Here is a 25,817-nt window from a genome sequence, read left to right as displayed (position 1 = left end):
CCTGTATCCCACCACACCAAACAACTGTCTCTCTCTCCAAGATCTCTCCAAGAGCGGCCCGCCCCCTTGTCTGTGTTCTGGCCAGGCTTTTTTATTTTTTTATTTTTTATTTTTTATAGGTGGCTTCCTTTTCTCTCTGGGTGCTCTGCTTGCTCCTCGGCTTCTTTCGAACCCCTCCTTCCGAACCCCGTGGCCGAAATCACCAAGCCCTGTGCGTTTCAAAAGCCACAGGCGATGAATGCGTCTGCGCTGTCGCTTCGGCCATAGTTAATCTTCAACCTGCACAACTCGACAATGTCGTCTCACAGCAACGCCGACGCCAACTCGGCTGCATCCACCAGTCCCGCCTCCTCCGACTCTCACCAGAGGCCCAAGAGGGCCAGGACGAGCAAACCGAAAGTCAAGACGGGGTGTAACAATTGCAAGTATGTAACGCCACGAACGCATTCTGCTACCTTGCCATCCATCGCCCAAGCCTGAGCCTGACATGCCCCGTGTAGACAGCGGCGCATCAAATGCGATGAAACCCGTCCCTCTTGCTCCCAGTGCGTTCGTTCGAAAAAGATATGCACCGGCTATCCGCCCCCCAGCCGCAGCGCGAGACCTCATGAGGTCCTCGCCATTGCTCCGAAACCCCTGGCCGCCGCCCAGAATGCCGCCGCACCCGGGCGAGCGACCTCTATCGAAGGGCTGCCTCCCCGAAGGCAACACAAGTTGCAGGCTCGCCGCCCGACACCCCCGCAAGCGTCGGCTGCCCATTCAGCCCTCACAATGTATCGCCCCGCTGGCAACCTCCAACTGACCCCGCAGGAAGGCCTTTATTTCCAACTGTTCCGCTCCCACACCGCAAGTGAGCTGTCCGGCTACTTTGACTCGGTCTTCTGGACCCGGACCGTCTTGCAGGAGTGCCACTCGGAGAACGCCATTCGCCACGCCGTCGTTGCCCTCGGCGCTCTCTACAAGACCCTGGAACAAACGTGCGAGTCCCCGCCGGGCTCGCCGTCCGATCTTATGGGCCCCGTGGACGGAGCATACAAGCATTGGGAGGTGGCGGTAAAGCAGTACTCAGAAGCCATCAACGCTCTTGTCCAGCTCCAACGCGACCAGAAGTCGCACCGCACCCTGCTCATGGCCAGTGTGCTCCTGACCTGCTTTGACTCCTTCGTTGGCGACCACAGACAGGCCATACGACAAATTCAAACCGGCCTCAGCTTGTTGGAGAAGCTCAGGGCCGAGAGGAGAAGGTCGTTCGTGCCTGTTTCCGAGGAGCCCGTCGAAGAAGAGCTCGTCACCATGTTCACAAGACTTGCCATTCAGGCCAAGTCGTACGACATGGCCTTCCACTTCCCTGAGCCTTACGTGATTCGCTTGACTCCCCAGACCCCCGAGCTCCCTCGCTCACCACCCTCGGACGCCGGCAGCTCGCCCTCGTCCATGAGCACCATCTCGGTGCCTGACCAGTTCTCCAACCTGATGGAGGCCCGCATCGCCTGGGACAAGCTACTCGAGAAGATGCTCCGCTTCACCGAAACATTATTCGTCTATCAGAAATCAACGGGTGCAAACGGCCCGATGGGAATCCTCCCGAAATCGCTCAAACAATACGGTATGAGCTTCAAAGGACAACTGGACGCTTGGTCCGAGGCTTTCGACTTCTTACTCGAATCTCGGACGGCCCCGGGGGTCAGCCACCAGGAAAAGGCGGGCATTGCGGTGCTGAAGATGTTCCAGATCATGAGCCAGATCTTATTTCTCATGACGTATAGCGACAGCGAGTCACAGTTCGACGTGTTCCAGTCTCACTTCAAGGCCATCGTGGACCTCGCCTCCGAGGTAGTGGGTGACGAGGAGCGTCGCGCAGCGGCCAAGCGATGTCCCGACCCCAGCCAATGTCCCCATCGTCACAACCACAGCCCAGATATCTTTGGTGGCCACGAGTACAACACATATCACATCAAGCCAAGCTTTAGCGCTGATCTGGGCATTGTGCCACCCCTGTTCGTGGTCGCGACCAAGTGCCGTCATCCTGTTATCCGAAGGCAGGCCATCCAGCTTCTCAGGAGCAGCGCTCGCCGGGAGGGTATGTGGGACAGCGAGCTCACAGCGCGCATCGGGCAGTGGGTCGCGTCGATTGAGGAAGAGGAGGATAAGGTGTCTCCGTCGCCCGACCCGCGCGCCAGCTTTGCGAATAGCAGCACGAGGAGCGGGTCGGTCGATTTCGGCGAAGGCATCCCGCTGGGGCCTGGCGGCAACGCTCGTTGGGATGCGCGGAGGGACAGCGCCATCCCTGGACTCATCAAGTCAAAACGGTCCGTCCCCGAAGAAAAACGCGTCATGGTTCGGGCGGTGGATTTCGACCTCAGAGCCAGATTTGCCAACTTGCAGGTTGGCACCCGAGGCATCATCACCGGCATGCCAGACATGCGGTCCAGGGTTACCCAGATAACGTGGTAGTCAGCCAGCTGCCATGAAGGGTGGTCCGTATTGCAGGTCGAAGGAAGTTTTTGCGCTTGCGTATTTGGCTTTTTGATATACCCCAGTGATTGGAAACGGACATAGTACCTGTACTTCGTACAGAGGTTGTAGAACCTTGTTTTGGCTTTTGAAGGGAAGATAACCACCCCCCACCCCCCCTCTCGTCTTTGCCCCTCATTTTCCTCTCATTTCTCTTTCCCTCAAAAATTACGAGTCACGATTTGGATATTGCAAGCGCTCTATTTGTTTTATTTTCCCAACTCAGTTGCCGAGACGATGCATGGGTCTTTGCTAGCTGTGCTAGCCTCGAAACAAAGCTTACGTCACTGCGAGGGGCGGAAACGATGCATCTTGGGAGGAGTTGTGCGGTCGTTCAAGAAAAGTATTAACACGAGGACTGCGCAAGCAACTCTAATCAAAACTGACTGGGTAATATGGTTCGCACGAGGCCCGAACACCTGTACGAAGGTAGTTTTCCTACCAATCAAAGACCAAAGACTAAAGACGGTTACACTCCCTTGCTTGATTCATGGTGCAACCGTTGGACTGTAAAGGACCCCAAGGCACGAACGCGAACATGAGAGGGGGAGTGACTTGGTCGTATCGAGACCATGGGAGAATTTCCGAAACCACGGTGCCTGTTCTCGTGAGTAACTGTATATTCACCGTAGTGAGCGCGAGTCTCGGAAGGGTGTGTGGCCGTCCTCGATGTGCAACTCGAAAACACTGAAACAATTAAATCGGTTTGATCAGTAGGGTAGGGAACGACAGCTCCGGGGTCCCGATCGGCACGATCTGGATGCGGGTTCCATCCAGAGCTCGGAGACAGTGGGTCGCTTACGGAGGTCTGCGATGCCGATTTCTCCACAATGATCCGGGATCTTCGGGGACTGGTCCCCGGTCCGTGCGCGAGAAAGCCCATTCTTGACGAAGGGCTTCCGGCTTGCTTTCTCTCGGGTAGCTCCCTTCGGTGTCCATGGGGCTGCAATCGAAGTTGTCTAATGGTTCACTTTCATGAACGACTGGTGTTGTTCCCGCCTATAGGTTGGCATGCATGGGAGCAGCGGGGAGGAAGTGGCATTTTGAAATACAAGGGTTGAGTTTACGATGGGATCATGATTGTGTTCTCTAACCGCGCCTGCGCGCAAGTTTTTTCTTTAGCCCTCTCATGGAAGGGAGGGCCCCCGATTGTGTCTAACGAGAGGGCATGCCGACCGGGTGGAGATGTAGAATGGTCGGTTCTGCAAGACTCTAGACCGAACACACCCCGAAAGATGGGAGAGAAAGAGGGAAACAGCATAGGCAGCACGGAATCGCGTTGTCTGCAGGAACGTTGTGACAGGCGTCTCCCAGCAACAAGGCGCAAGGATCTTGCTGGTCGTGGGTTTTCCCCTTCTTCTTCTTCTTCCCGTACCTTGCGCTGTGCCGCTGCGAATGTCAGCGACTGGCCGCAGTGACATCCCGCGGGCGAGGTGGGCTTGAGGGACTCCAATCATGCCGGGTGGCGTGGGATTGTCAGGTCTCACACATTGTCGCGATGTGCAAGATGTGTGCGCGATGTGTGTCCCATGGTTCACAGCATATCCACGGGAATCGACAATGACGGATGGAACAACAGCAAGGGGAGTCCTCCGGGACGCGGCTCGCACACAGGCGCGCAGCGAAAGTAAATAGCAACGCGTTGGAAAATAACAAGCGATGAAGGGGTCAACGACGACGAGCCCCTCAGTGGATCGCGGTTAGTCATTCGAGAAAAAAATTGAAAGAAAAAAAGTCAATGGGGGGAGGAAGCGGGGGCATGGGAGCTGTTAGTGGCGGCTGATCAAGAGATTTGGGAGTGCTCTGCATGAACAACATTAACAGCGGCCTCCCAGTCCTCGACGGGTGGGTATCAAGCAATTGCCGCCTTTAGCTTGGGGGGGCGTTGGAAAATCTTCGTCGGGCCCCATCAGAATTGGAGAAGGTCGACGATCTAGAAGCCACCATCTGGCAAATTGCGATGTGGGGGACTAAGCAAACCCAGCCATGGGAGGGAGGTTTGCTCACGAAAATCCGAAAATGCCAGAGTTGGGCAACTTGGAAGATGATGTTTGAAAGGATCCACCGAGGGGACCTGTGTACCTAGGTACCTACCTAGACATGTACGTACCCCGCTAAGGAACCGCCCCTCTTATGGTCTCAGAGGACCCCTAATTCTTCTTCTTCAGCATTGAGCGTGAGCTTAACAGGCTGAGGTTGAAGCATCGCTTGTGACACGTGGTGATGGGAGCCGTCCGTGTTAGTGGGAGGCACGGCCCCCAAGGCACTGGACGACCTGACAATACTTCGAGACTGGCTTCGAGAAGGACCTCTGAAAAGGATACTCCTGATCGGGGTTGGAGTCCCAGGCACAGAGACGCATCCCAGAAAAGCACAACCCATGCACGAGGCGACCAGTCCGGTCATTGCCCCGCCATTGTTCTCCGTCGGGTGCCCAATTGTCGCTCCAGAGTCCAATGTGATGCCAATTTCTGCGGGCCTTTGCTGTGCTGGCTGGTTGGTCTGTGTGGGTGGAGGGCTGTTGACTGGCCTGGGCATTCGGAAAAGTTCGAGATCAACAGGGACGTGGGGACATACCCAATGACATCAGTCACCGCCGTCAATCTTGAAGCTGGCATGGGCTGCAGTAGTCAGTGAGGCACACTGTCACTGCATACCTGTACCTACCTAGGGAGACGCGTAGGTACGTACGGCCATAGGTTTGCAGGCAACCCAGAGCTTGAGCCAGGCAGTATGGAAATTTTTTGCCAGCTTTTTTCTTGGGTCTGTTTGTATACATCGTCGCAAAAGCAGCCAGTCGCAGTCTTCCCCCACGTCCTTCGGCACCACAGTTCCCTTTTTGCCCCTCTCGATCCTCTTCACACAGATTTTTCCCTCTCTCCCTCCCAGATCCCTCCCCCCCTCCTTCCACCAGCAAAACAAAAACAAACCAGGAAGAGAGAGGAAAAAAATCTTACCATTTGCTAAGCAGTCCCAAAAGTCACACCCTTATTTAAGAGACTGCCCCTGAAGTGAGACACTGCTTCTCGCTTTGTTACCTTTTCATCTTTTGCGACTCTAAGCTAATTACAACCCCGCCATTTAATCAGTACCCCGCCACTCAAAAGAACGTGAAATCTCAGAATCCTTAACTGAGATTCCTCCCCCGTTCCTTCACTCCTAATCTCTTCAAACCCCTTCATCACTTCACTCACAAACCGCCACAATGGTTGAGATGGTTGATACTGGTGTCACCTACGAGCAGCTCGCCGACCTCGAGCGCGAGTTTGAGGAGGTTGAGAACCAGATCGGTACGTTTGTCTTGTTTGCCTTGTTCGCCGAGCCCTAAGATCTGTGGTCCTTCCCAATTCTCAAAAGGCCTCATTGTTTGTTTCCTTGAGAGCCGTCCTCGTTCACACAGGAAAATCTTCACTTTGACTAACATCTCACCAGTCCGCAAGCAGTACGAGCTCTCCAAGCCTCTGTACGAGAAGCGTGCCGCTGTCACCTCCAAGATCCCCAACTTCTGGGCCCTCGTCTTCGAGCAGTCCCCCGCCGAGGTTGACGAGCACATCCAGCCTTCCGACGCTGCCCTGCTCCTGTCCTCCCTGAAGAACATCTCCGTCACGCGCCCCGAGATCGACAACGGTGCCGCCAACGGCGACCCCCGCACCTTGAGCATCCGTTTCGAGTTCAACGAGAACGAGTACTTCGAGGACAAGGTCATTGAGAAGACCTTCTGGTACCGCCACTCTAAGTCCTACTCTGGCCTCGTCTCCGAGCCCGTCGACATCAAGTGGAAGGACGGCAAGGACCTTACCGAAGGCCTTCTGTCCCTCGCCAAGAAGGTCTGGGATCAGGGCCCCATCACCCCCGGCAAGCTGACCCCCGAGGCCGAGGCCCTCAAGGCCAAGGTCGAGGAGACGGGCATGGGCGGCGTCTCCTTCTTCACCTTCTTTGGCTTCGTCGGCAAGCGCATTTCCCCCGAGGACAGCGCCGCCACCCTCGCCAAGGAGGTTGCGGACCACCAGGCCCGCAAGGAGGGCAAGAAGACGGATGAGGAGGAGGATGACGAGGAAGAGGAGGCTCAGGACCAGATCCAGTTCGAGCTCGAGATCTGCCCCGACGGCGACGATATCGCCGTCGCCATCGCCACCGACCTGTGGCCCGAGGCGCTCCACTACTTCAGTAAGTCCCTCCGTTCGCGCGCCGCCGACGCCCGTGGAGAAGACGGAGACTTACTCTCGATGATAGCCCAAGCTCAGGAGGCCGCCGAGATGTCCGACGCCGACTTTGAGTCCGACGACGATGATGAGGATGAGGACGAGGAGATGGGCGACGCCGAGGAGACCACCCCCAACAAGAAGCGCAGGGCTTAGATTGATGGCCCCTTTCCCCCCATGATGATGAGACGTATTTTTCTTCTTTCTTAGAAACAAAACCCGGTGATACCATGACCGTTCCCTAGAAGGGGGAACTTGAATACACACTTTTTTTTTGGTCACGTCAACTTTCATCTGCTCAAACGGTGCTCCACCGTGACCTCGATGCCTGCTTAAGGTCGATACAGTATCATCATACATGCGCATGCTACTCTCAGCCACGCTTGTGACATCGCGTCGACGAAGACGACGCAGGCGTGGTTTGTTCGACGGGTGGGGGCGTGCGCCGTCGGCCTTGAAGATGATGGGAGGCCGCGCGGAACGAAAACCATTCAGGGGCGCTGCCGTGCTGCCGTGCCGAAGACGCTTCGAAGGACGCTGAGTAAACCGCAGGCATTAGTTCCCGCAGCGTGAGAAAAGCAATCTCCGAGGACGGCGCAGCGGCCTCAATCTCGCGCGTATTGTTGGGTCCCGGGACGCCCGCCCGCCATGCCGAACCTTCCCCTCGTCGTCTGTTAACCGTGCCCTGAGTAAGCGTCGGTGTGAACGTGTCGAGGAAACAGTTTGTGAAGGGCAAAATTTCCGGCTGTTGGGATCAGACAGGATCGGCCGGCCTGTTCAAGTCCCCTGCTCGTCTGGCTCCGTACAGAATGTTGAGAAGGGTTCTTCAGCAACCCGCCCAGGGAGAAGTAGTCCGTTCGACCTGTGTGATACACGTTGTGTGGTGCTTTTGATGAGGGACAAAAATTTCGCCCGAAAGTGGTTGTGGGGGCGGCATCTAATATGATGACATCCTAGGGTTTTCATCGTTTCTTAGTGTTGATGGGAAGAGAGCATAGAGTTGCCCTGGGGCCGTTGTGAGCTGGACAAGGGTACAGATTCCGCACGAGAAGTGTTTATAGCCCGAGGTATGGGAATACCAAGACTGGGTGATAGTCGTCCTAATTCCGCCATTGCAGAATTGATACTTCGCGCTACCCTCCTTTGTGTACACGGTGTCACCTTTGACGATAGTTGACGAGGTCAGGATCGCATATACCCGACATGAGTGGAAGCAGTGTCGGCCGGTTCTACCGAGAGCGTTGACCCTGGGATGCCAAAGGCGGAGAGCGTATCGTCAGCGGCGGGGTTCAAGACTAAGTCTTGTTCAAAAGTAAAAACCCAGAATTGGCTTGGCTTGGCTGAGCACAGGAGACATGGCAAGCTAGCTTTCAGAAGCCAATGTGCTGGCACTCATGGCTGCGGCCCATGATACAGACGAGAGAAATGACCGCCGTCTCCGGAAGCGTAACGGAGGTTATGGAACTGCTAAACGAACAGCAGGTAGAGTGTCACTTGAACATAATTTGTGGACAGTCAGGCTCTTTGCAGGGTTCCAAGGCCGCTTGTCGGGAACACTTTAGCTTAAGCTCAGGGCGCGACCCACTCTGCCTGGTCGTGGCTCATTGAGCCGATTTCCAGTTGGGATCACTTGCCATTCTCACCCGTCTGTTTTGTCATCTCTTGTGGACCTTGGAGCTAACATTTTTCAATCTGACACCGTCGAAGAACGAAACGGTGCCCATATGCTGGTGACGGAGGATCGTACCCGAGCCTGCTTGGAAACAACCTCTCACCGTCCTATCAAGATCGGTAGCCAAAGACATGTCCCACCTCCGCAGACGGGAGAGACCGTTCCTCCTTTCTCACAGTAAGCCGTTTGCAAGAAAGAACGGTGGCTGGGCTAACGGCCATCTGCAGTCAATTGAACTCCCGGTTTGGAGTGAATTCAGTTATGTCATCGTTATCGTTCACGGCTGGTACAGTATTATCGTGCGGAATCAATTTCGTCGCCCCTTCGCGTCCAACCACCAAGGCCGAAGGAGCATCCACCCTTCGAGACCCGAGACCGAAGGATCCACTGGCCCTGTATCGTTACTGACATTGTCCCATTATTCTTGTTTCTGGGGAATGACCGTCATCGGCGTGACGGGCATAAAAAACCCGTTGAATTGTTTCCTTACCAGGCAGAGGGGTCCAGCGCACTGGCCGCTCAGCTCTCGTACATGGAAAAGCTGCGGCTGGATCCGACGCGGAGACCGACTCCGTGAAATAGTGGAGAATCCGGCGGACGCTCGTCGGACGGTTTCGGACATATCTTTTGCTGAACTGGCCGATGTTCAATGGACACAACGCACAACCCCAACGCTCTTCTCAGTCGTATGAATCTCCCTTCGCTAAGATGTGAGCCGGCTCTTCCGGTATTCGGCCGACACTGGAGCGCGAGGTGCCGTAAGCCAATCCTCAGCGCGATGCTACGATGACGTCAAAAATCCGGGGAAGTGACTTTAACAGAGTAGAGTTTGGCCACGCAGCGCCGCAGGTGCGAGCCCACCCACACCTACTTACCCGCATCTAGCCACTCTATGGGGAAACATCCGATTCCCATCACGGCTCGCTCGCTCTCGCTCTCGCCCTTTCGTGTGTGTCTCATTTGTAAGCCGGTGATCCTCTTTGTGACACCCCCTTGTCCCCGATACTTAAGGTTCTGCTACCTACGGCCTGCAACGCTACCAGGGCATCCCAATACTTGCTTATCTGCAATGAAGATAAGATCATCTTCAACCGCCTCTCGACGAATCTCAAAGATCATTGTTTTCAGTGGAAAACGCACCTATTCATTTGGCCAGACGAGAAGCATCAACATGGCGACTCCGTACAAGATCCAAGTCCCAGTGACAAACACCGGGCTGTGGAAGTTTAAGCAGCAAGACGACACTGCGAACAAGGTCTCGGAGCTTTTGCAAGAGGACCTGAAGGTGGGTGGTTCCACTCTTACTGAGATGAGGCGTTCGATGAGTTGCATGCTGATTGTCCCAACAGAAACATCACGTCTTCTTCAACCAAGATGGCTTCCACAATCATGTAAGTCCAAATCGGGCACTAAACCGAGTCACCCTTTTTAAAACATTACCACAGATCCCCCATCATCTCCTTGCCCTCTTTGGCACCGGAGCAGGCCCTGATGCCATTCAAACGGCATACAACGAAAACGCAAACTACCAGAGGCCCGCCAAAGAAAGCCAGGACAGTGTCGCAGACGAGCTCCACGACTGGGAAAAGACAAAAAAGTACCTGGGCCGAGAGAAGCATTACTCCGACTTCCTCCTCTTCTACCAGCGTGAGATCGAGAGGCTGGGCTGGGAGGCAGCGCTGAACGAGCACCTCTTCAAGGGCGACGAGCGCGCCAACGACATGTTCCAGCGCATGTTCGCCGGCTTCCTGCACCCCATCATCCAGCTCATGTACGGCGTCGAGTGGGAGCAGCCCGCCATCGTCGCAGAGGGCCTGGCCCAGGCCGCCGTGCATAAGAACCAGCTCAAGGCCTTCCTCGACGAGACCGAGAGGCGCGCGGACGAGACCGCCAAGACGCCGATGCCGCAGATCGCGGCGCTCATCGAGGAGATCCGGGATGACCAGAAGCTGGCCACGGCTGCGGAGATGGGGGACGCGAACAAGATCTTCGACGGCGTCATGAAGCGCGCGCCCGAGGAGATGCTCAGGGTTGCGAGCAAGGTCAAGGTCCTGCCCGAGGAGCTGGACGAGAGGACGGCCGAGATGTTTCATATTGCGTTCTACGTCGCTGGCGGTGCAGCCCTTCGTCCGGGGAAGGAGGCGAAGTGGGACTTCTTCTTGATGTAAGCCCGTTGAGGCTCGTGTTTGGAGATCAAAGGCCGCTAACATCACGCCCAGCCATCACACCAACGCGGCGCCCATCTTTCTTAGTTTCAACTCCAAGCCTTGGATCTCGACAGAGAATAAGGTTCGCATGCTCGAGCACAAGATCCGGATGGATCTTGTCCAGTACGCGGCACGCGGCTGCCCAGAACTCCGCCTGGACCAAGTCAGGTCATACAAGCCGAGGGACCGGGACCAGGGCAAAGAGCTGGTCTCGAAGCCATCAGGTAGGTGACAATCCACCGCCCGGATGTGCCCGTTTGGCCCTCTGGCACCGACACTGACTGGGTTACAGACCTCCTTCCGAGATTCCACAGCATCCCTGACGACGGCCACACGATCAAGGTGGCACGCGCTCTCGGCATCTGCCACGACCTGTCTTCCAAGTACGGCGACAAGCCGTGGATCAAGATGCAGGGGGACGACGAGTGGCTCAAGTTGGCTTACATGCTGCTGGATGGGACGGAGCACTCCGGCACGAGATGGGTCCGCTCGGCCGGCTTCGAAGAGGCATGGAAGGTAAGCGGGAAGATCCCACTGACAACGCATGAAACCCGTGTCTAACACCGGCGCAAGGACATTCCCGCTCGCGATTGACTAGCCGGTGGCGTAGAAACCGCGTCGAGGTTGTGAAGAGGACTGAGGAATGGCGGACCGAGGAACGGCGGACCGCATGCCATGGGAGCAAGCGGCGAGGCGGATTCGGCAAAACGGGGTATACAATTGTAATAATATCTATATGTCTAGTCCAGCCCGACCCACCCATCGCCATCCGAGTCGCTCTGGCCCTCGTCGGCGTCCCCGATGGCCAGTGTCTTCGCGGGGTGGTCAAACGCGGCCAAATCCAGCATTTTTACGCCACTCGTCTCCTTCTCGTCCGCCTGGCCCACCAGGTAATCCACCATGTACACGTTGTCGTCGGCGAGCCTTCTGATCTCGTCCCGCATCCTCGAGACCGCTCGCGCGACGACCCTCAGCTCGACGTCCACCTTGCTCCGGTGCTGCGTGAGCCAGGCGCCGTGCTTGTCCACCAGCGCCTTGACCCAGAGCAGGCAGAACTCAATGTGCGGCGTCTCCTCCGTCTGCGCAGCGACGAAGCGCAGCAGCCTAGGCACGTAGACGATGGGCGTGTCCTGGACGACGAGTGCGATGTCCGTGTGCGGTATTGAGAGGAAAACGCGCTTGATGAGGCCGGCCTCGTTGAGGCGGAAAGCCATGACCAGCGCCTTGAGGTAGTCCTTGTCGTTCTCGAGCACGGCGAGCGTCGACGCGGGTGTGATCTCCATGTTAAGGTCGAACGGGTCGAACTGCATCAGGTTGTCGAGGCTGTAGATGAGCAATCCCTCGGTGGAGGCGGCGCAGAAGGCGGTGCCAGTGGGAGAGAAGGCCACACCCGAGACGCGAACCTCCGGCAGCTTCTTCCTCGACGAGGGGTCGCCGCGCTTCGAACCGGGCAGGGTGAGATCTCTCCTGTCCTCGGGGTCCGAGGCCTCGCCCTGGTCATCGATCAGGCCGTCGGGGCCGGCATCGGTGAGGAGCTTGCTGTTGAGGAACTCTTGTGTGCCGGACAAGGACAGGTTGACGCTGACCGTGTACTTCTTCAGGAGAACCATGGTGTGCACGGAGTACAGGCAGATGTACTTGCTGTTGCCACCGGCGAGCAAACAGCTTCCATCCGTGCTGTAGCGGATGGTGTTGAAGCTCTTCGTCCCGGCCACGTTGGCCGCCGTCCTCCGGTCGGTGATCTTGCGTCCGCCAGACACGTCGCGACGTCCGTCCACCCCAGACACCTGCTCGGCATCCGTGATGGACCAGAAAGACAGCTGGCCGTCCAGCGTCGAAATGGCCAGCTGCAACGAGTCGGGTCTGACGGCAATATCGAGGATGTCGGCCTGCAGCTGCAGGGGCTCGCTGGTCTGTGTTCTGTTGAAAATGGACCAGATCCTCGCGGTGCGGTCCCAACTACCACTGACGAGCGAGTCTCCGTTTGGTGTGAAGGCCAGGGCCGAGACCGGGCCCTCGTGACCGGTTAGCTGATCCAACAGCTGGCCCGTTTGCACAGACCAAATGTGGATGTCGAAGGAGTCCAGGGACCCGGCAGCGACGACCTCGCCGCTGGGATCGACGGCCATACACGACCATGATAGCCTCGTGGGTGCCGTGAACGTCCGGAAGTTTCTGAATCTGATGAGATCCCACGCTCGCACTGAACCGTCCAAGCTGGATGTGAAGAGGACGTTGCCTTTTTTGGAAAACTCGCAGGCTGTCACGCCACTTGTGTGCTCGGTGAAGGTGACGATGCAGAACCCGGACTCGGTATCCCACACCTTGATCTTGCCGTCGTCAGCGATCGTGACGATGCGCTGTCCGTCGGGGGAATAGACTAGGTTGTTCATCGAGTCGAAGTGGCCCTGCTGCTTGAGGATGTACGATTCGGACTGCCACTCCCACACCAGTAGCTGCCCAAGCTTCGATGCACCAAACGCCAGCCACTCTCCGCTCTTGTTGATCGTCACGAAGTCAATATCGTTCTGCGAAATGTTCAAGGTGTGGATCATGTTGAAGTCGGGCATTTCGTAGAGGCCGAAAGTGCCGTTGGAGAAACCGGCGACGAGGAGGTTGGATTCGGGGTGGAAGGTTGCGCATCGAACATGCGCGCTGTTCTGCATGAAGTAGTGTCGGTCGACGATCCTCCAGCGCATGTCGTCCTCGTCGACGTCGACCATCTCGTCCTCGTCGCGAACCGGCTTCCCGACGTATTTCCAGTCGAACACGGCGCCGTCCTTGCTCACGGTGTAGATTGTCTCCTGGTCCTCGGAGAACCAGGCGCCAACCACGGCCTGCTTGTGACCGGACAGCACCGTCGGTACGAAGCCCTCCTCCTGGTTCAAGCTCCATATCCTCGCGGTTAAGTCCTTGGAAGTACTGAGGAAGAATCGGGAGTCGCTGGACCATTCGATGCTGCGCACGTCGTCGAAGTGCTGAGTGTGGGTGTGGTATTTGACGAACGGTGCAAACTCCAGTTCGCCCTCGGCGTTCGCATCCGGAGTGGACGGGACATGCCAAACCTCAATCTTGCGACCCAAGCCAACAGCGAAGTGACGTCCGGAGGGCGAAAATGAGAGCGCATTCACGGAGGAGCGGAACGAAAATCGGTAAATGGCGATTCGGCGGAGGACGTTTGTCAGAATGGCCTGGCCATCCTCGTCGATGGAGAGCAGCAGGTTTCCTCGAGGAGTGAGGCCGATTCGGGCGATGTTCTTGCGATGAGCAAAGGGTAGGGTATGCGACTTATTGCTGGAACGTCATATCAGTAAACCGAGACCATAGCCACCGTCGTCGCGCGAGACAGGAGAACATACTTCACGAGGTCGAAGACAGTGACCCTGTTCCCCACGGGCGAGAACAGATGAGTGCCATCGGGGCTGAAGAGCAGGTTGCCCTGGCAGTATACCGTGCCCAGTAAATTGGAGAACTAGAAAGAGGCACACCCGCCGTCAGAAACCGCATGCGCTTACCGGAGAACCCGCAAAACGTACCTTGAAATCGGTCTTCATTGTCAATTGGCACCCATTTCCTCACCTTGGAGTCGCTGCCGAAAAAAAAATCCGAGTAGTACCTACCTTACCTCGAATAATTCTTATCGATTGTGGTGGGGTCGGCGAATCATTCATCCTCACCTAGTAGTCTGAGGCTAATCCATGTTAGGCTAGGCTCACTGTTGGTAAAAGCACCAGGGGGAAAAGGGGACTGATTGGCAGGAAAAGGGGGGCCTAATTAGTCCCCTGCGACTGGCCCAATGAATGTGCACCGCCCAACCCCAGAAGGCCGGCAGGGAAATTTGGAGGTGGCACCTTTTGATTCCCCTGAAGTACAAGCTCGAAACCTCCCCAACTCAACAGTCAACACGCCCACACCGCAACCACATCACGAAAACAGTCGCGTGTTCAATTGCGATACTTGCGGCCCACGACACTTTCCCAGGCATCACGAACGTGTTTAGAGTTGTTCAATCAGTCAATACCGCCCAAAATGGCCCCTCCCGCCGCTGAGAGCGCCTCACCGATTGGTATTGCCAACCTCCCTAACCAGCGACACAAGATTGTTGCCAAGCGAGGTGCCGCCTTCACTATTATGGTATGTTGATTTTGCTGCGAGAGAAAAAATGGAGGTGCCCGGGGAGAATCGAATCAGCTGACACGATAGCCAGGTTGCGGGCGAGTCCGGCCTGGGAAAGACGACCTTCATCAACACCCTCTTCTCGACGACCATCAAGAACTATGCCGACCACAAGCGCCGTCACCAGAAGCAGGTCGACAAGACCGTCGAGATTGAGATCACCAAGGCTGAGTTGGAGGAGAAGTTCTTCAAGGGTATGCTGTTGCTGTGCCGTCCAAATCGACAATGCGTAGATCATACGATTAACACGGCTTACAGTCCGCCTGACCGTTATCGACACACCCGGCTTCGGCGACTATGTCAACAACCGCGATTCGTGGATGCCCATCATCGAGTTCCTCGACGACCAGCACGAGTCCTACATGCTCCAAGAGCAGCAGCCTCGCCGCCAGGACAAGATCGACCTGCGTGTCCACACCTGCTTGTACTTCATCCGCCCCACCGGCCACACCCTGAAACCCCTCGATATCGAGGTTATGAAGAGACTCTGCTCGAGAGTGAACTTGATTCCCGTCATCGCCAAGGCTGATACCCTTAGCCCTGCGGACTTGGCTAAGTTCAAGGCTCGCGTAAGTGATGTCAAAGCCGGTACAGTACAGTACAAACAAACAACCGCTGATCATACTGTGCCACAGATCCGTGCTGTCATTGAGGCCCAGAGCATCAAGATCTACCAGCCCCCCGTCGAGGAGGACGACGAGCCTGCTGCCCAGCATGCTCGCAGCCTGATGGCTGCGATGCCCTTCGCCGTCATTGGTTCCGAGAAGGATGTTAAGACCGGCGACGGTCGCATCGTCAAGGGTCGTCAGTACTCTTGGGGTGTTGCCGAGGTCGAGAACGAGGACCACTGCGATTTCAAGAAGCTGCGTTCCATTCTCATCCGCACCCATATGCTCGACCTCATCCACACCACCGAGGAGCTGCACTACGAGGCCTACCGCGCCCAGCAAATGGAGACCCGCAAGTTCGGCGAGGCCCGCCCCAGGAAGCTCGACAACCCTAAGTTCAAGGAGGAGGAGGAGGCGCTGCGCAAGCGTTTCACCGAGCAGGTCAAGATCGAGGAGCAGCGCTTCCGCCAGTGGGAGCAGAAGCTCATTGCCGAGCGCGACCGTCTCAACAAGGACCTCGAGCAGACCCACGCCCAGATCAAGCAGCTGGAAACCGAGCTGGAGCAGATGCAGGGAAGCGCCGTCCGCAGCCACGGCCGCCGCTAAGGCTATCCGAGTGTGAGGGTTTCCCTCGATTTTTGAGCGGTTTATTCCTGGGCAACGGGTGCTTGCTGGATTCTCGACACTTCCCTTACTACTTCATTTACCAATCGGGGACCGAAAGCACCAACACACTGCAACATCCTTATCCTTTTGATTCGCCATCATGGATATGCTAGTTTTTAGCCAACTGCGGCGGCCCTGGTTCACCGGTCGACTCGTCGACATGAGCAAGGGGCTTCACCGCAGGTCGAAAACAAAGGAAAACCCAAACGACGCGCGCCCCTGGGCCCGGGTATGAGATAGACACTGCGTCTGTGAGCTCTCTTCTTCCCCCAAACCTGTTAAGCCCCCTTTTTTCTCGTTTAGTTACCCCTTGTTTCTTAGTCACGATGTAATCCAGCTCACCTTTTCATGATACCAAAATTAATGAGAAAGGCGTCTATAATCCTAAATGTTTTATTCGTGTTCGCAACGAAGTGCTAGCTGTCTGCTTGTGTGTATCTGTCCCCTGAATGTCCTAGTGTCTCCAACTGGTATCTTATAACATTTACGCCGCATCGTCCCTAATATGATTTGGTTTTCTACACTACACAGCATCCATCGTGGCCCTGGTGGTCAGTTGTTCGTTCTTGTTGCCCAGCTTTGATATCTGGAGGAATGCGTCTACGCCGTAGCCTTCGAGACTATGCAGCTCGAGGCTGCCTGCCCAGTACTCGGCATAGACTCTGCTCAGGGGAAGCCCCATGCCCAGCCGCAGATTGGGCGGCCGGCTGGTCATCGAGGAGAGGGAACTACCGTGGCTCGGGGTCTTCATGTCCGCCCGCCCCAGCTCCTCCGAGACGTGGAGCTCCTGCATGGTGGCGGCCAGCTTGGGCACTCGACCCAGGTTCTCCAACCGGCGCTGGCTCTGCGGCCCTTTGCTGAAGGACCAGAGGTACGGCAGCTCCTCTCTGGGGATACCGCCGCCCTGGTCGGATATGCGAATAATGACGTGCTGCTGCGCTTCACATATGGTCACCTCGATGGGTGGGAGCTTGGCGCTCTTGTTCTTATCGCGCTGCCGCCGCTCTACGACTGCCTGGACGGAATTGCGCAGCAGCTCGCCAATGATATACTCGAGGTGGCTGAGGATGTAGGGGAAGCTTGCCTCGAGGTGGCCCTCGACCTTGATCTCGGGAAGCTCTACGTCTTGGCCATAAGTCGAGCGGGCCAGGCTCTCGACGGCGCGGGTGCAGCGCTCGATGACGTCTTTGGCGATGCACTTAATGAAGACCTCGCCTATAAATTCGGACTCGGATAGCTTCGCGCCGGGCGAGAACCACGGCGAGTGATACGTTTCCGTTAGGGCGAGGTGCTGTTCGGCGATGACTCTACGGGATATCCTCTGGAGAGGGTCTCGCGTTAGATTTGCCGAAGTGAGCGATACCGGCGGCACGGTGGGACGGGGACTCACCGATCTCAAGACGGTATTCATGAACTTGTCAAGATCTTTGGCATCCATGCAGCCTCGGCTTTCCAGAATGCCCATCGATAGCTTGGGGATGACGGTGAGGTGAGCCTTGAGCATGCCGCTGATGATCTGGCAGAATTTCTCGTTGTCCTCCAGGTTTTTGACCTCTTTGACCTTGCGAAACATCTCGAACGCATTGTTATATAGCTCGTAGACCTCTTTTATGTGGGGATTTGTGACTACGACGTAGGGCAGTTGCTGCATATCTCGAATGCGATGTGCTATTCTGTTGCGACGGGAATCTACCAGTCAGTCCGTACGGAGATGTATGACGCAGCAAGGAATGGCCCTTACCGAGTCGGCAGCTCAGTTCGAACGTAGTTTGCAGAGCTCAAAAGTCGTGATTCGGTGAGGGACCGGCCGAAAACCATGAGCTGTCGCAAGCTGATGGGACGGGCTTCTCTCACGACCCATCTGTCAGGAACGAGACTTTGTTTAGCATGTGACAGAAAGGCACTGAAGTCTCGAGACAGGGCGGGAGGCGCACTCGTCCAAGACCGACACCGGTCTCCAGGTAACGCTGCTCATAGAACGCCATAGCGACGATGAGACGCCGCGCTCATGCTGAGTACCAGATCTCGCAGGCAGCAGTGCCCTCCTCGTGGTTGATGTCAATCCGCATCGTCTGCCGGCATGCCGCAATGCGAGGGAAACCATGCCGTCGATTCCATGCGAGGAGAGGTGAGAAACCGAGTAGGGTCGAAAAGGGACGACGGTTTTGCGAAGACTCGATTTCGAGGGGAGGGGATGACGAAGCGAGAAGAAGGGAGGAGGTGGAGGGTATGAGCGAATTTTTTGGGGGGGGAGGGATTGTCTCGCGTCGGGTTGGGCAGCTGTTGAAGCTCTCTCGAGAGGGCGTGACCGGCCGACAGATTGGATGACTCTCGCATCAAGAACGGCCGGGCGGTTGCTACCTTGACAGGGTCTGGAACTACCCCACACTGCGGAATCGGCGCACCATTCTGCGGACTGCCGTAACGGGCGACCCTGGCAAGACTCCAGCGTCCAGTCTTTCTCCAGCGGCCGGAGCAACGTGGCGTGATTGGTTCAAAGCGCTGCGGAGCTCCCACACTCCAGTGTTGTGCGCTGGAGCTTGGGTAGAAAGGGTGCCCATCCTCCTCGTCTGCCAAGTTGAGAAGCGGGTTTTCTTGGTCGACGGACTTGTTCGGCAATGGGCGAGCCGTGGGAGGTTTGGGTGAAGTGCTGCTGCATGCATTGCCTCCAGGGGTTCTGTAGTTCGCGAAGCGCTTGCTTCTTTTCGCGTATTGGGGACCGGAGTCAGGATGAAGTATGGTGAGGGGCACGGGAATGCAATGTAAGGTGACAGACTCGACACTTCCTCCATCGCCAAATATCACCAAAGTTAGGTGCCGGGAATAGATACCAAGCACCCTTCTTAGGCTTCGAACAGTCAGGTAAACCATGGGCAGATGGTTTTTTCTTTCTTTTTCAAATACCGACAAGGATAGACCCCTTTATTCTGTCGCGCTTTCGCGACAGCACAGGATATTCTGCCACATAGTCGGAATGCCTTCCGGACTGCCTTCTAATATAGGCCTGCCCGTATTCTGTACAGTTCCATAATAGGAACTCGGGAAGGGTTGTAAAAGAGCGGCAGTAGTTGTTGGTCCCCGGATAAGAGGACCGGGATGGCTGTTTATGCCTCGGAAGCTCTGTTCGCCTGCATGGAGCGAGTGGGGGATTGGAATGTCACCCTGTACCTACTTTGGATGGCGAGGGGGACGTGAAATTGTAGTGCCTTCCTGGACATGTCACGTCTAGAAAGAGCACTGCACCAGCTTAGGTGCGTGTGATAATGGTCTGAATGGGATGGATGTCTGCCTCTTTTCCTGCTTTGCACAAACGAAGCCAATTTCGGCTTCAGGTAGCCTATGTAATGCACATAGCAGTTGACATCTCGGGCCATTGTTGAGACCCAGGCTGAGGAGACGGTAACATCTCGGACGAATCGAGCAACCACCTCATGACTATGGCCTGTGGTGCAAGAGCTGGCAAAGCTCACTTCGGCCGAATTTACTCTGCAATGCTCCAGACTTCCGAGTTAGGGCGCTGCAGATCCCATTGGGTGCTGGGTAATTCGGGTCAGCACACGTGCTCGATTCCATACTGAGAAGACCAGGCGCAGTCAGACCACCAGCCAGCCCCTTACTATTGGACAAGTAAGGCCGGTTCCCATCAACTCTGGGGAGTCAGTACGGACTCCTATGCCCAATTTGCCAGATGCCCGGACCAAGGTTCCAGGCGATGAAATGAATGGTATGAGAGTATGGATAACCTTACCCTCCATTTTGTCTAGCCCTGTCTAGTTGAGCCCTGCTGCGTATTGCGTGTTGACAGCAGTAGCTGCAGCAAGACCTGTCTGTCAGCTTGGGGACAATTAATGGTAAGGTGGCCCTCGAAGAAGGTGGCTTGCAGACTCGGGTGGCGGCCACAGCAACGTCATTGGAGGGGTGGGAGGTTGTCCTCTCCAATGAGAGAGGGGAGATCGAGAGGGCAAGGTGCAAATCGCAGTTGTCCTCCCCTTCCTTGCCTTACACACAAGCCCACCTTTGCCCCAGGCCAGCAGTTAGCACTCTGCCCAGTGCAGCAGCTGGCCGGCATAAAAGGTCCTTGGGCTGCGGGAGAGTGGGGCATGTCCTCGAAACGGATTCCTAAGGTGATCCTTTTGTTAACGACTTTGCTTCCAGCTCTTATCTCAGACTAACATCTTCTACTTAGCCAAGCCCATCCTGCCTCCATTGTGCTGCTTCTCTCATGCTCCATTCATCACCCCCGGCAAGCTGTCTCTCCTCTGCTGGCCTGCCTGGCCTGTCGCTGGTCTGTATCTGTACTGCGCCTCACCATTAACCTGCTGCCATTCTCTAACCCTCTCCCCCACGACTGGATTTGCTTGGTCTGTCTAGTGCATCACACAGTACACCTCACAGCACGGCACTCATTCACTTGACGCACACACACGCAAGCACACCCACCCCAGCCCAGGCTGTTGGCCTGCTCTTTTGACTGACTGATCAACCATACACCTGTTTCTAAGGTGCACCTGCTTGGACCAACCTGTTGCTGCCTCCACCTTCCTGGTCTTGTCTTTTTGTTCATGCAAGATCTCTTCATCACCACCTGCACTTCTTTGCTACGACTGACAACGTTTTCCTGACAAAAGGCACATTTGCTCCTTGCACCTGCTGTTTTCAGGTCCCCAAGGCAGCCTGCTGCTCGCCCTCCCTCCAGCTGCCACCATCCTGCCTTTGCGGCTTCTACTCCGTCATCAAACCAGCATTGGCGCAAATTGCCATTTTTGCTCTGGTTTCCTGACTGGTAACGGCATCTGCTCTTGCTCTCTCTCTTTTCTTTGACGCCACTGCAGCTAAACCATGGTAAGCCACAAAACACATGCTTGGATACAGTGAGCGGCTGCCACTCTGCCTTTTTGCCTGCCTTCTTTCTTCTTCACCCCCCTTGAGCCTTGTCACCACAGCAGCCTGCCCCATTGCTCTACTCCTCATCTCCATCTGGCCCTGTTCCAGCCTCACCATACCTACTTTTCCATACCCCGCCATTCGGCCGAGCAAGCCAAGCTCCCTCCCTCCCTCTCTCTCTGCTTAACCCGACCTACCTATCTCTACCTATCTATCTACACATTCTTTCCTTGGCTGCCCTTCTACCACCGCCCCCCGCCACCCGTCACCAAAAGTGTGGCCTGAGCTAACCCCAGTCTCTACCGCCCGCAGAGCTACGACAACGATATCCACTCGCCGAACGAGATGGTTGTCGATACCGACGAGTATGTCGGCGTGACCGACTCGGAGAAGGAGCCCATTGCCATCATCAGCCCCGACAACCTCGACAATGAGGCCGAACAATTGCAAGACTTGCCCATGGCAAATGACTGTAGGATTGATTGCCGTCAAGACATTTTCCAGAGAACCTCGCCCGGCTAACTCGGGACAGTCGATGCCATGAAGGAAATCATCTTCCCACACCTCCACGAAGAGCCCGAAATCGTCGAGGACGTCGTCAACACATGGACAGTCGAAGCATGGAGGTCAATGTCGAAGAAGGAGCATGGCCCGGTCTTTCAGGCCGGCGGCTTTCCATGGTACGCCTATTTCGCTCTTGTGGCCTCTCGTCGCCACGGCCGATGATTTTGCTGACATCCACGCCAGGCGCATTCTCCTCTTCCCGCACGGTAACAACGTAGACCAGTGTTCCATTTACCTCGAGCATGGATTCGAACCGGCCAGCATTCCCGACAATTGGAGCTGCTGCGTGCAGTTCGCCCTCGTCCTATGGAATCCGGACGACCCGAGTCTATACACCCACCACACAGCCCACCATCGATTCACCAAGGAGGAGTCGGACTGGGGTTTCACCAGATTCCTCGAGCTCCGGAAGATGTTCAACGTGCCTTGGGAGGGTGGAAGCCGACCTCTTTGCGAGAACGAGACCGCCAACATCACGGCCTACATCCGCATTGTTAAAGACGAGACGGGTGTCCTTTGGCACAACTTCAACAACTACGATTCCAAAAAGGAGACGGGCTACGTCGGTCTGCGCAACCAAGGTGCCACGTGCTACCTCAACTCTCTCCTTCAATCCCTGTATTTTACCAACGCTTTCCGCAAAGTGCGTACGACCGCTACGTCCCCCCCTAAGCGGAGAGTCCGACTGCTGACATGCCACAGGCCATTTACGAAATTCCCACCCAGAGCGAAGAGAGCATGGGCAACAGCGCATACACCCTACAGCGCCTCTTTTACCAACTGCAGACTTCCGACCAGGCCGTCGGAACCAACGAGCTCACCAAGTCCTTCGGATGGGAGACGAGGCACATCTTCGAGCAACAGGACGTCCAGGAGTTGTCGCGAAAGTTGATGGAGCGCATGGAAGAGAAGATGAAGGGCACGCCGGCTGAACACGTCCTCCCCGAGATGTTTAGCGGTAAGATAAAGACTTACATCTCTTGTGTTAACGTCGACTACGAATCTAGCCGTGTCGAGGACTTCTGGGACATTCAGCTCAACGTGAGCGGCAACAAGAACCTTCTGGACAGCTTCAAGGACTACGTTCAGGTCGAGAAGATGGATGGTGAGAACCAGTACTACGCTGGCGACGAGTTCAAGCTGCAGGACGCCAACAAGGGCGTCATCTTCCAGAGCTTCCCCAACGTCCTGCACTTGCAACTGAAACGTTTTGAGTACGACATCCAACGAGATACCATGATGAAGATCAACGACCGATACGAGTTCCCCGAGATTTTCGATGCCGCTCCGTACCTCTCAGAAGATGCCGACAAATCGGAGTCATGGACGTATCAGCTTCACGGCGTACTCGTTCACAGCGGTGACTTGAACGCCGGCCACTACTATGCGTTCTTGAAGCCTGAGAAGGATGGATGGTTCTACAAGTACGACGACGACAAGGTCACGAAGGCCACGATGCGCGAAGTGCTCGAGGAGAACTTTGGTGGAGAATACCGAACGCACCCCGCCAACCATCTCCGGGCGCCCCTGCAGAAGAAGGCCCCGGTTGTGCGCCAGAACAGCGCCTACATGCTGGTGTACATTCGCCAGTCGCGTCTGGACAACATTCTGTGCCCCGTCACCAAGGAGGACATCCCCCTCCACCTGCGATCGAGGTTCGAGGAGGAAACTGCTCTGAAAGAGGCTAAACGCAAGGAGAAGGAGGAACAGCATCTCTACATCTATGTTAAGGTCATTACGGAGCAAACCTTCAAGGCCCACGGCGGCACTGACTTGACGTCATTCGATGCGGATCATGCCGAAGACGAGGGGGCGCCCAAATCATACCGTGTGCTTCGTTCTTCGACGATGGAAGAGCTGGTGGCGACCATTGCGGAGTCTCTTGACTTGGACCCTCGCAAGGTCCGTCTCTGGATCATGGTAAACCGCCAGAACAAGACCATTCGCCCCGACCAGCCGATCATGGACCTGCGCCCGACAGTCGAGGAGTGCTTCCAACGAGCGGCCGCGCACCGGGACCAGTTCTTGAGGGTCTGGGCGGAGGTCGCAGAGGAGACCACGCCGGAGGGCGAAGCAGTCTGGCCGACCTACCAAGGACAGCTGAACGGGGTGGTCGTGAAGAACGACCTCATCTTAGTTTTCCTCAAGCACTTCGACGTGGAGGCGCAGTCTCTCCACGGTATTGGCCATGTTTACATCAGCAAGGAAAAGAAGGTCGAGGAGCTGGTCCCAATCATCATGAAGAAAATGGGCTGGGGCGACAAGCTGCCGTCAGACGAAAAGATTTGCCTGTGGGAGGTGAGTTGATTACTTGAAATGTGCTGTTACCCAACCATCTGCTAACTCTTCTGCAGGAAATCAAGCCGACCATGATCGAAGCCTTGAAGGCTAAGCAGTCTCTCAAGGCCGCAGAATTGCAGGATGGTGACATCGTCTGCTTCCAGAAGACGACAGAGCGCAAGGGTGACCGGAACATCCTCGAGAAGCGCCTGGGACTCGGCGACAAGCAAGCAGTGGAAGAGCTGCCGAAGAAGGCCGATCGCTTTGACGACGCGAGGGAGTACTACGACTTTCTCCATAACAAGAAGACCGTCAAATTCCACGCGCACCCAACCCGCTGCAACCCGGAAAAGTTCCCTCCTTTCGAGCTCGTCCTCAACTCCAAGATCAGCTACGACGTGCTTGCAGAGCGTGTTGGCGACAGGCTGGGCGTCGACCCAACCCACATCCGCTTCTGGACCGTCAACTCGGCTACCGGAAACCCAAAGACAACTGTCAAGCGTGGGGTCAACCAAAGCTTACAGCTCATCCTGAACCCCTCTGGATACAACCAGCTTAGCTCGAGTCAACGCACGGACGCCTTCTACTTTGAGGTTTTGGACATGAGTCTTGCCGAACTAGACACCAAGAAGACTGTTAAGATCACTTGGCTTAGTGAGGGCATCACGAAAGAGGTATGAGACGCCGCGAACGTTGCAGACACTGGGCTATACTGACTGGACATAGGATCATTACGACCTTCTCGTTGCTAAGAATGGCAACATTGAAGACCTTATCCAGGTCTTGGTCAAGAAGGCCGGCATTCCCGACGAGGCTGAGGGCGGACGCATTCGCGTGTACGAGACCAGCAGTCATAAGTTCTACCGCGAACTCCCACGTGAATATCCCGTCATCAGTATGAACGATTACACCAACGTCTTCGCGGAGCGGGTCCCCGAGGAAGAAGCGAACGAGGAGGAGACGAGCAATTTCATCCAGGTGTTCCACTTCCAGAACGAGCCGAGCAGGGTCCACGGTGTACCTTTCAAGTTCATCCTTATCGAGGTACGTACTAGGAGTGCTGGGAGGTGTGACGCGGAACGCTAACAATGGGCAGGGCGAGAAATTCGTAGATACCAAGAAGCGCCTGGAAAAGCGGACTGGCCTGAAGGGCAAGAGCTTCGAGAAGATCAAGTTTGCCGTGGTAAAGAGGTCGCACTTCTCAAAGCCACAATACCTGAATGACGGTAAGATTCCCTGAAGCTCATTCACTGTCTCGCATTGCTAAAGCTTGTCTAGACGACGAGCTGTGGAACGTTGCGACAAGCGATGACGACTATCTCGGCCTTGACCACGTCGACCGGACGAGAACATTGAGGAACGGCGTTGGTGACCTGTTTTTGCGGTAACTCAAGCGGTCGTGGTGTGATGATGGATGCTCAGGGAACGAGTTGAGAGGGTTTTAGAGTTTTGACCGACGGACGCTGCGTCCAGAACCGCTCTCGGTAGACGGCGGTGATACCAGTGATGCGCACACAGTTTCATGGTTCGGGGTCTATAGTAGGCAGTTTTAGTCTCGACTCTTTGCTTTTCTACATCAAAAGGCATGCTGATGGCAGGCCAAGCAATGATCACTGCTGGCCTTTTTTGCTTCTTGTGCTCTCACGATAGAGGACAGATTTTATGTGACTTGAACTACAAGATGAAGTTTTCATTGTCCCAATGACCTGAAGGCTGTGGTTATCATCATCATCACTCGAAACAGAGCCGGCCAACCCATGCATCGATGTGAAGTCTTGGGGAGTTAGCTGCACGCGTGCCGAGAAGTGGAACACATCAGGCACGGCGAAGACGCGGCGTTTCGCCCCCCCACACCAGAAGTCGGGATGGCCCGCTTGGAGGCCCCCAGTCAGTGTGGACCTGCACCTGCTGCACGTGCCCCGTTTGCTGATAAGATAAGAATCGAAAATTAAACTGCCTTGAAAGCGCATCCATCTAGGGAACAGTTAGCGGGCGGTGCTTGCTGGCAGAAATATTCACGACCCGTCAGCTCCTACGCACTCAC

General features: G+C 55.8%; 8 protein-coding genes across 8 annotated transcripts; 5 read left to right on the top strand and 3 right to left on the bottom strand.

Moving 5' to 3' along the window:
- Positions 1 to 294: 294 nt before the first annotated feature.
- CH63R_04333 (C6 zinc finger domain protein) lies at positions 295 to 2,454 on the top strand (the record flags this gene model as incomplete). Its single annotated transcript, XM_018299308.1, has 2 exons — positions 295 to 425; positions 591 to 2,454. The coding sequence occupies 2 exons, from the start codon at positions 295 to 297 to the stop codon at positions 2,452 to 2,454; spliced, it is 1,995 nt and encodes a 664-aa protein (XP_018160554.1).
- Positions 2,455 to 5,719: 3,265 nt separating this feature from the next.
- Positions 5,720 to 6,872, top strand: CH63R_04332 (Nap family protein; the record flags this gene model as incomplete). Its single annotated transcript, XM_018299307.1, has 2 exons — positions 5,720 to 5,804; positions 5,947 to 6,872. The coding sequence occupies 2 exons, from the start codon at positions 5,720 to 5,722 to the stop codon at positions 6,870 to 6,872; spliced, it is 1,011 nt and encodes a 336-aa protein (XP_018160553.1).
- A 1,810-nt stretch (positions 6,873 to 8,682) lies between these two features.
- On the bottom strand, positions 8,683 to 9,010 carry CH63R_04331 (uncharacterized protein; the record flags this gene model as incomplete). Its single annotated transcript, XM_018299306.1, has 2 exons — positions 8,683 to 8,775; positions 8,879 to 9,010. 2 exons carry the CDS (start codon positions 9,008 to 9,010, stop codon positions 8,683 to 8,685), a joined length of 225 nt encoding a protein of 74 aa, XP_018160552.1.
- Positions 9,011 to 9,280: 270 nt separating this feature from the next.
- Positions 9,281 to 11,156, top strand: CH63R_04330 (HypA protein; the record flags this gene model as incomplete). The annotated part of the gene is made up of 5 exons (XM_018299305.1): positions 9,281 to 9,673; positions 9,738 to 9,779; positions 9,834 to 10,552; positions 10,608 to 10,819; positions 10,888 to 11,156. The coding sequence occupies 5 exons, from the start codon at positions 9,281 to 9,283 to the stop codon at positions 11,154 to 11,156; spliced, it is 1,635 nt and encodes a 544-aa protein (XP_018160551.1).
- A 179-nt stretch (positions 11,157 to 11,335) lies between these two features.
- On the bottom strand, positions 11,336 to 14,149 carry CH63R_04329 (Periodic tryptophan protein 2; the record flags this gene model as incomplete). Its single annotated transcript, XM_018299304.1, has 3 exons — positions 11,336 to 13,889; positions 13,955 to 14,067; positions 14,132 to 14,149. 3 exons carry the CDS (start codon positions 14,147 to 14,149, stop codon positions 11,336 to 11,338), a joined length of 2,685 nt encoding a protein of 894 aa, XP_018160550.1.
- A 475-nt stretch (positions 14,150 to 14,624) lies between these two features.
- CH63R_04328 (Septin) lies at positions 14,625 to 15,985 on the top strand (the record flags this gene model as incomplete). The annotated part of the gene is made up of 4 exons (XM_018299303.1): positions 14,625 to 14,729; positions 14,803 to 14,965; positions 15,030 to 15,340; positions 15,407 to 15,985. 4 exons carry the CDS (start codon positions 14,625 to 14,627, stop codon positions 15,983 to 15,985), a joined length of 1,158 nt encoding a protein of 385 aa, XP_018160549.1.
- A 583-nt stretch (positions 15,986 to 16,568) lies between these two features.
- Positions 16,569 to 18,030, bottom strand: CH63R_04327 (Pyruvate dehydrogenase; the record flags this gene model as incomplete). Its single annotated transcript, XM_018299302.1, has 4 exons — positions 16,569 to 17,366; positions 17,436 to 17,718; positions 17,787 to 17,866; positions 17,980 to 18,030. 4 exons carry the CDS (start codon positions 18,028 to 18,030, stop codon positions 16,569 to 16,571), a joined length of 1,212 nt encoding a protein of 403 aa, XP_018160548.1.
- Positions 18,031 to 20,884: 2,854 nt separating this feature from the next.
- CH63R_04326 (Ubiquitin carboxyl-terminal hydrolase) lies at positions 20,885 to 25,161 on the top strand (the record flags this gene model as incomplete). The annotated part of the gene is made up of 9 exons (XM_018299301.1): positions 20,885 to 20,887; positions 21,242 to 21,401; positions 21,462 to 21,609; positions 21,677 to 22,136; positions 22,196 to 23,791; positions 23,848 to 24,447; positions 24,500 to 24,817; positions 24,870 to 24,999; positions 25,052 to 25,161. 9 exons carry the CDS (start codon positions 20,885 to 20,887, stop codon positions 25,159 to 25,161), a joined length of 3,525 nt encoding a protein of 1,174 aa, XP_018160547.1.
- Between the last annotated feature and the right edge of the window lie 656 nt (positions 25,162 to 25,817).

The sequence above is a fragment of the Colletotrichum higginsianum genome, chromosome 3, assembly GCF_001672515.1.
Source record: "Colletotrichum higginsianum IMI 349063 chromosome 3, whole genome shotgun sequence".
In the NCBI taxonomy this organism is placed as follows: Eukaryota; Fungi; Ascomycota; class Sordariomycetes; order Glomerellales; family Glomerellaceae; genus Colletotrichum; species Colletotrichum higginsianum.
This window is presented reverse-complemented; position numbering and strand designations above follow the sequence as displayed.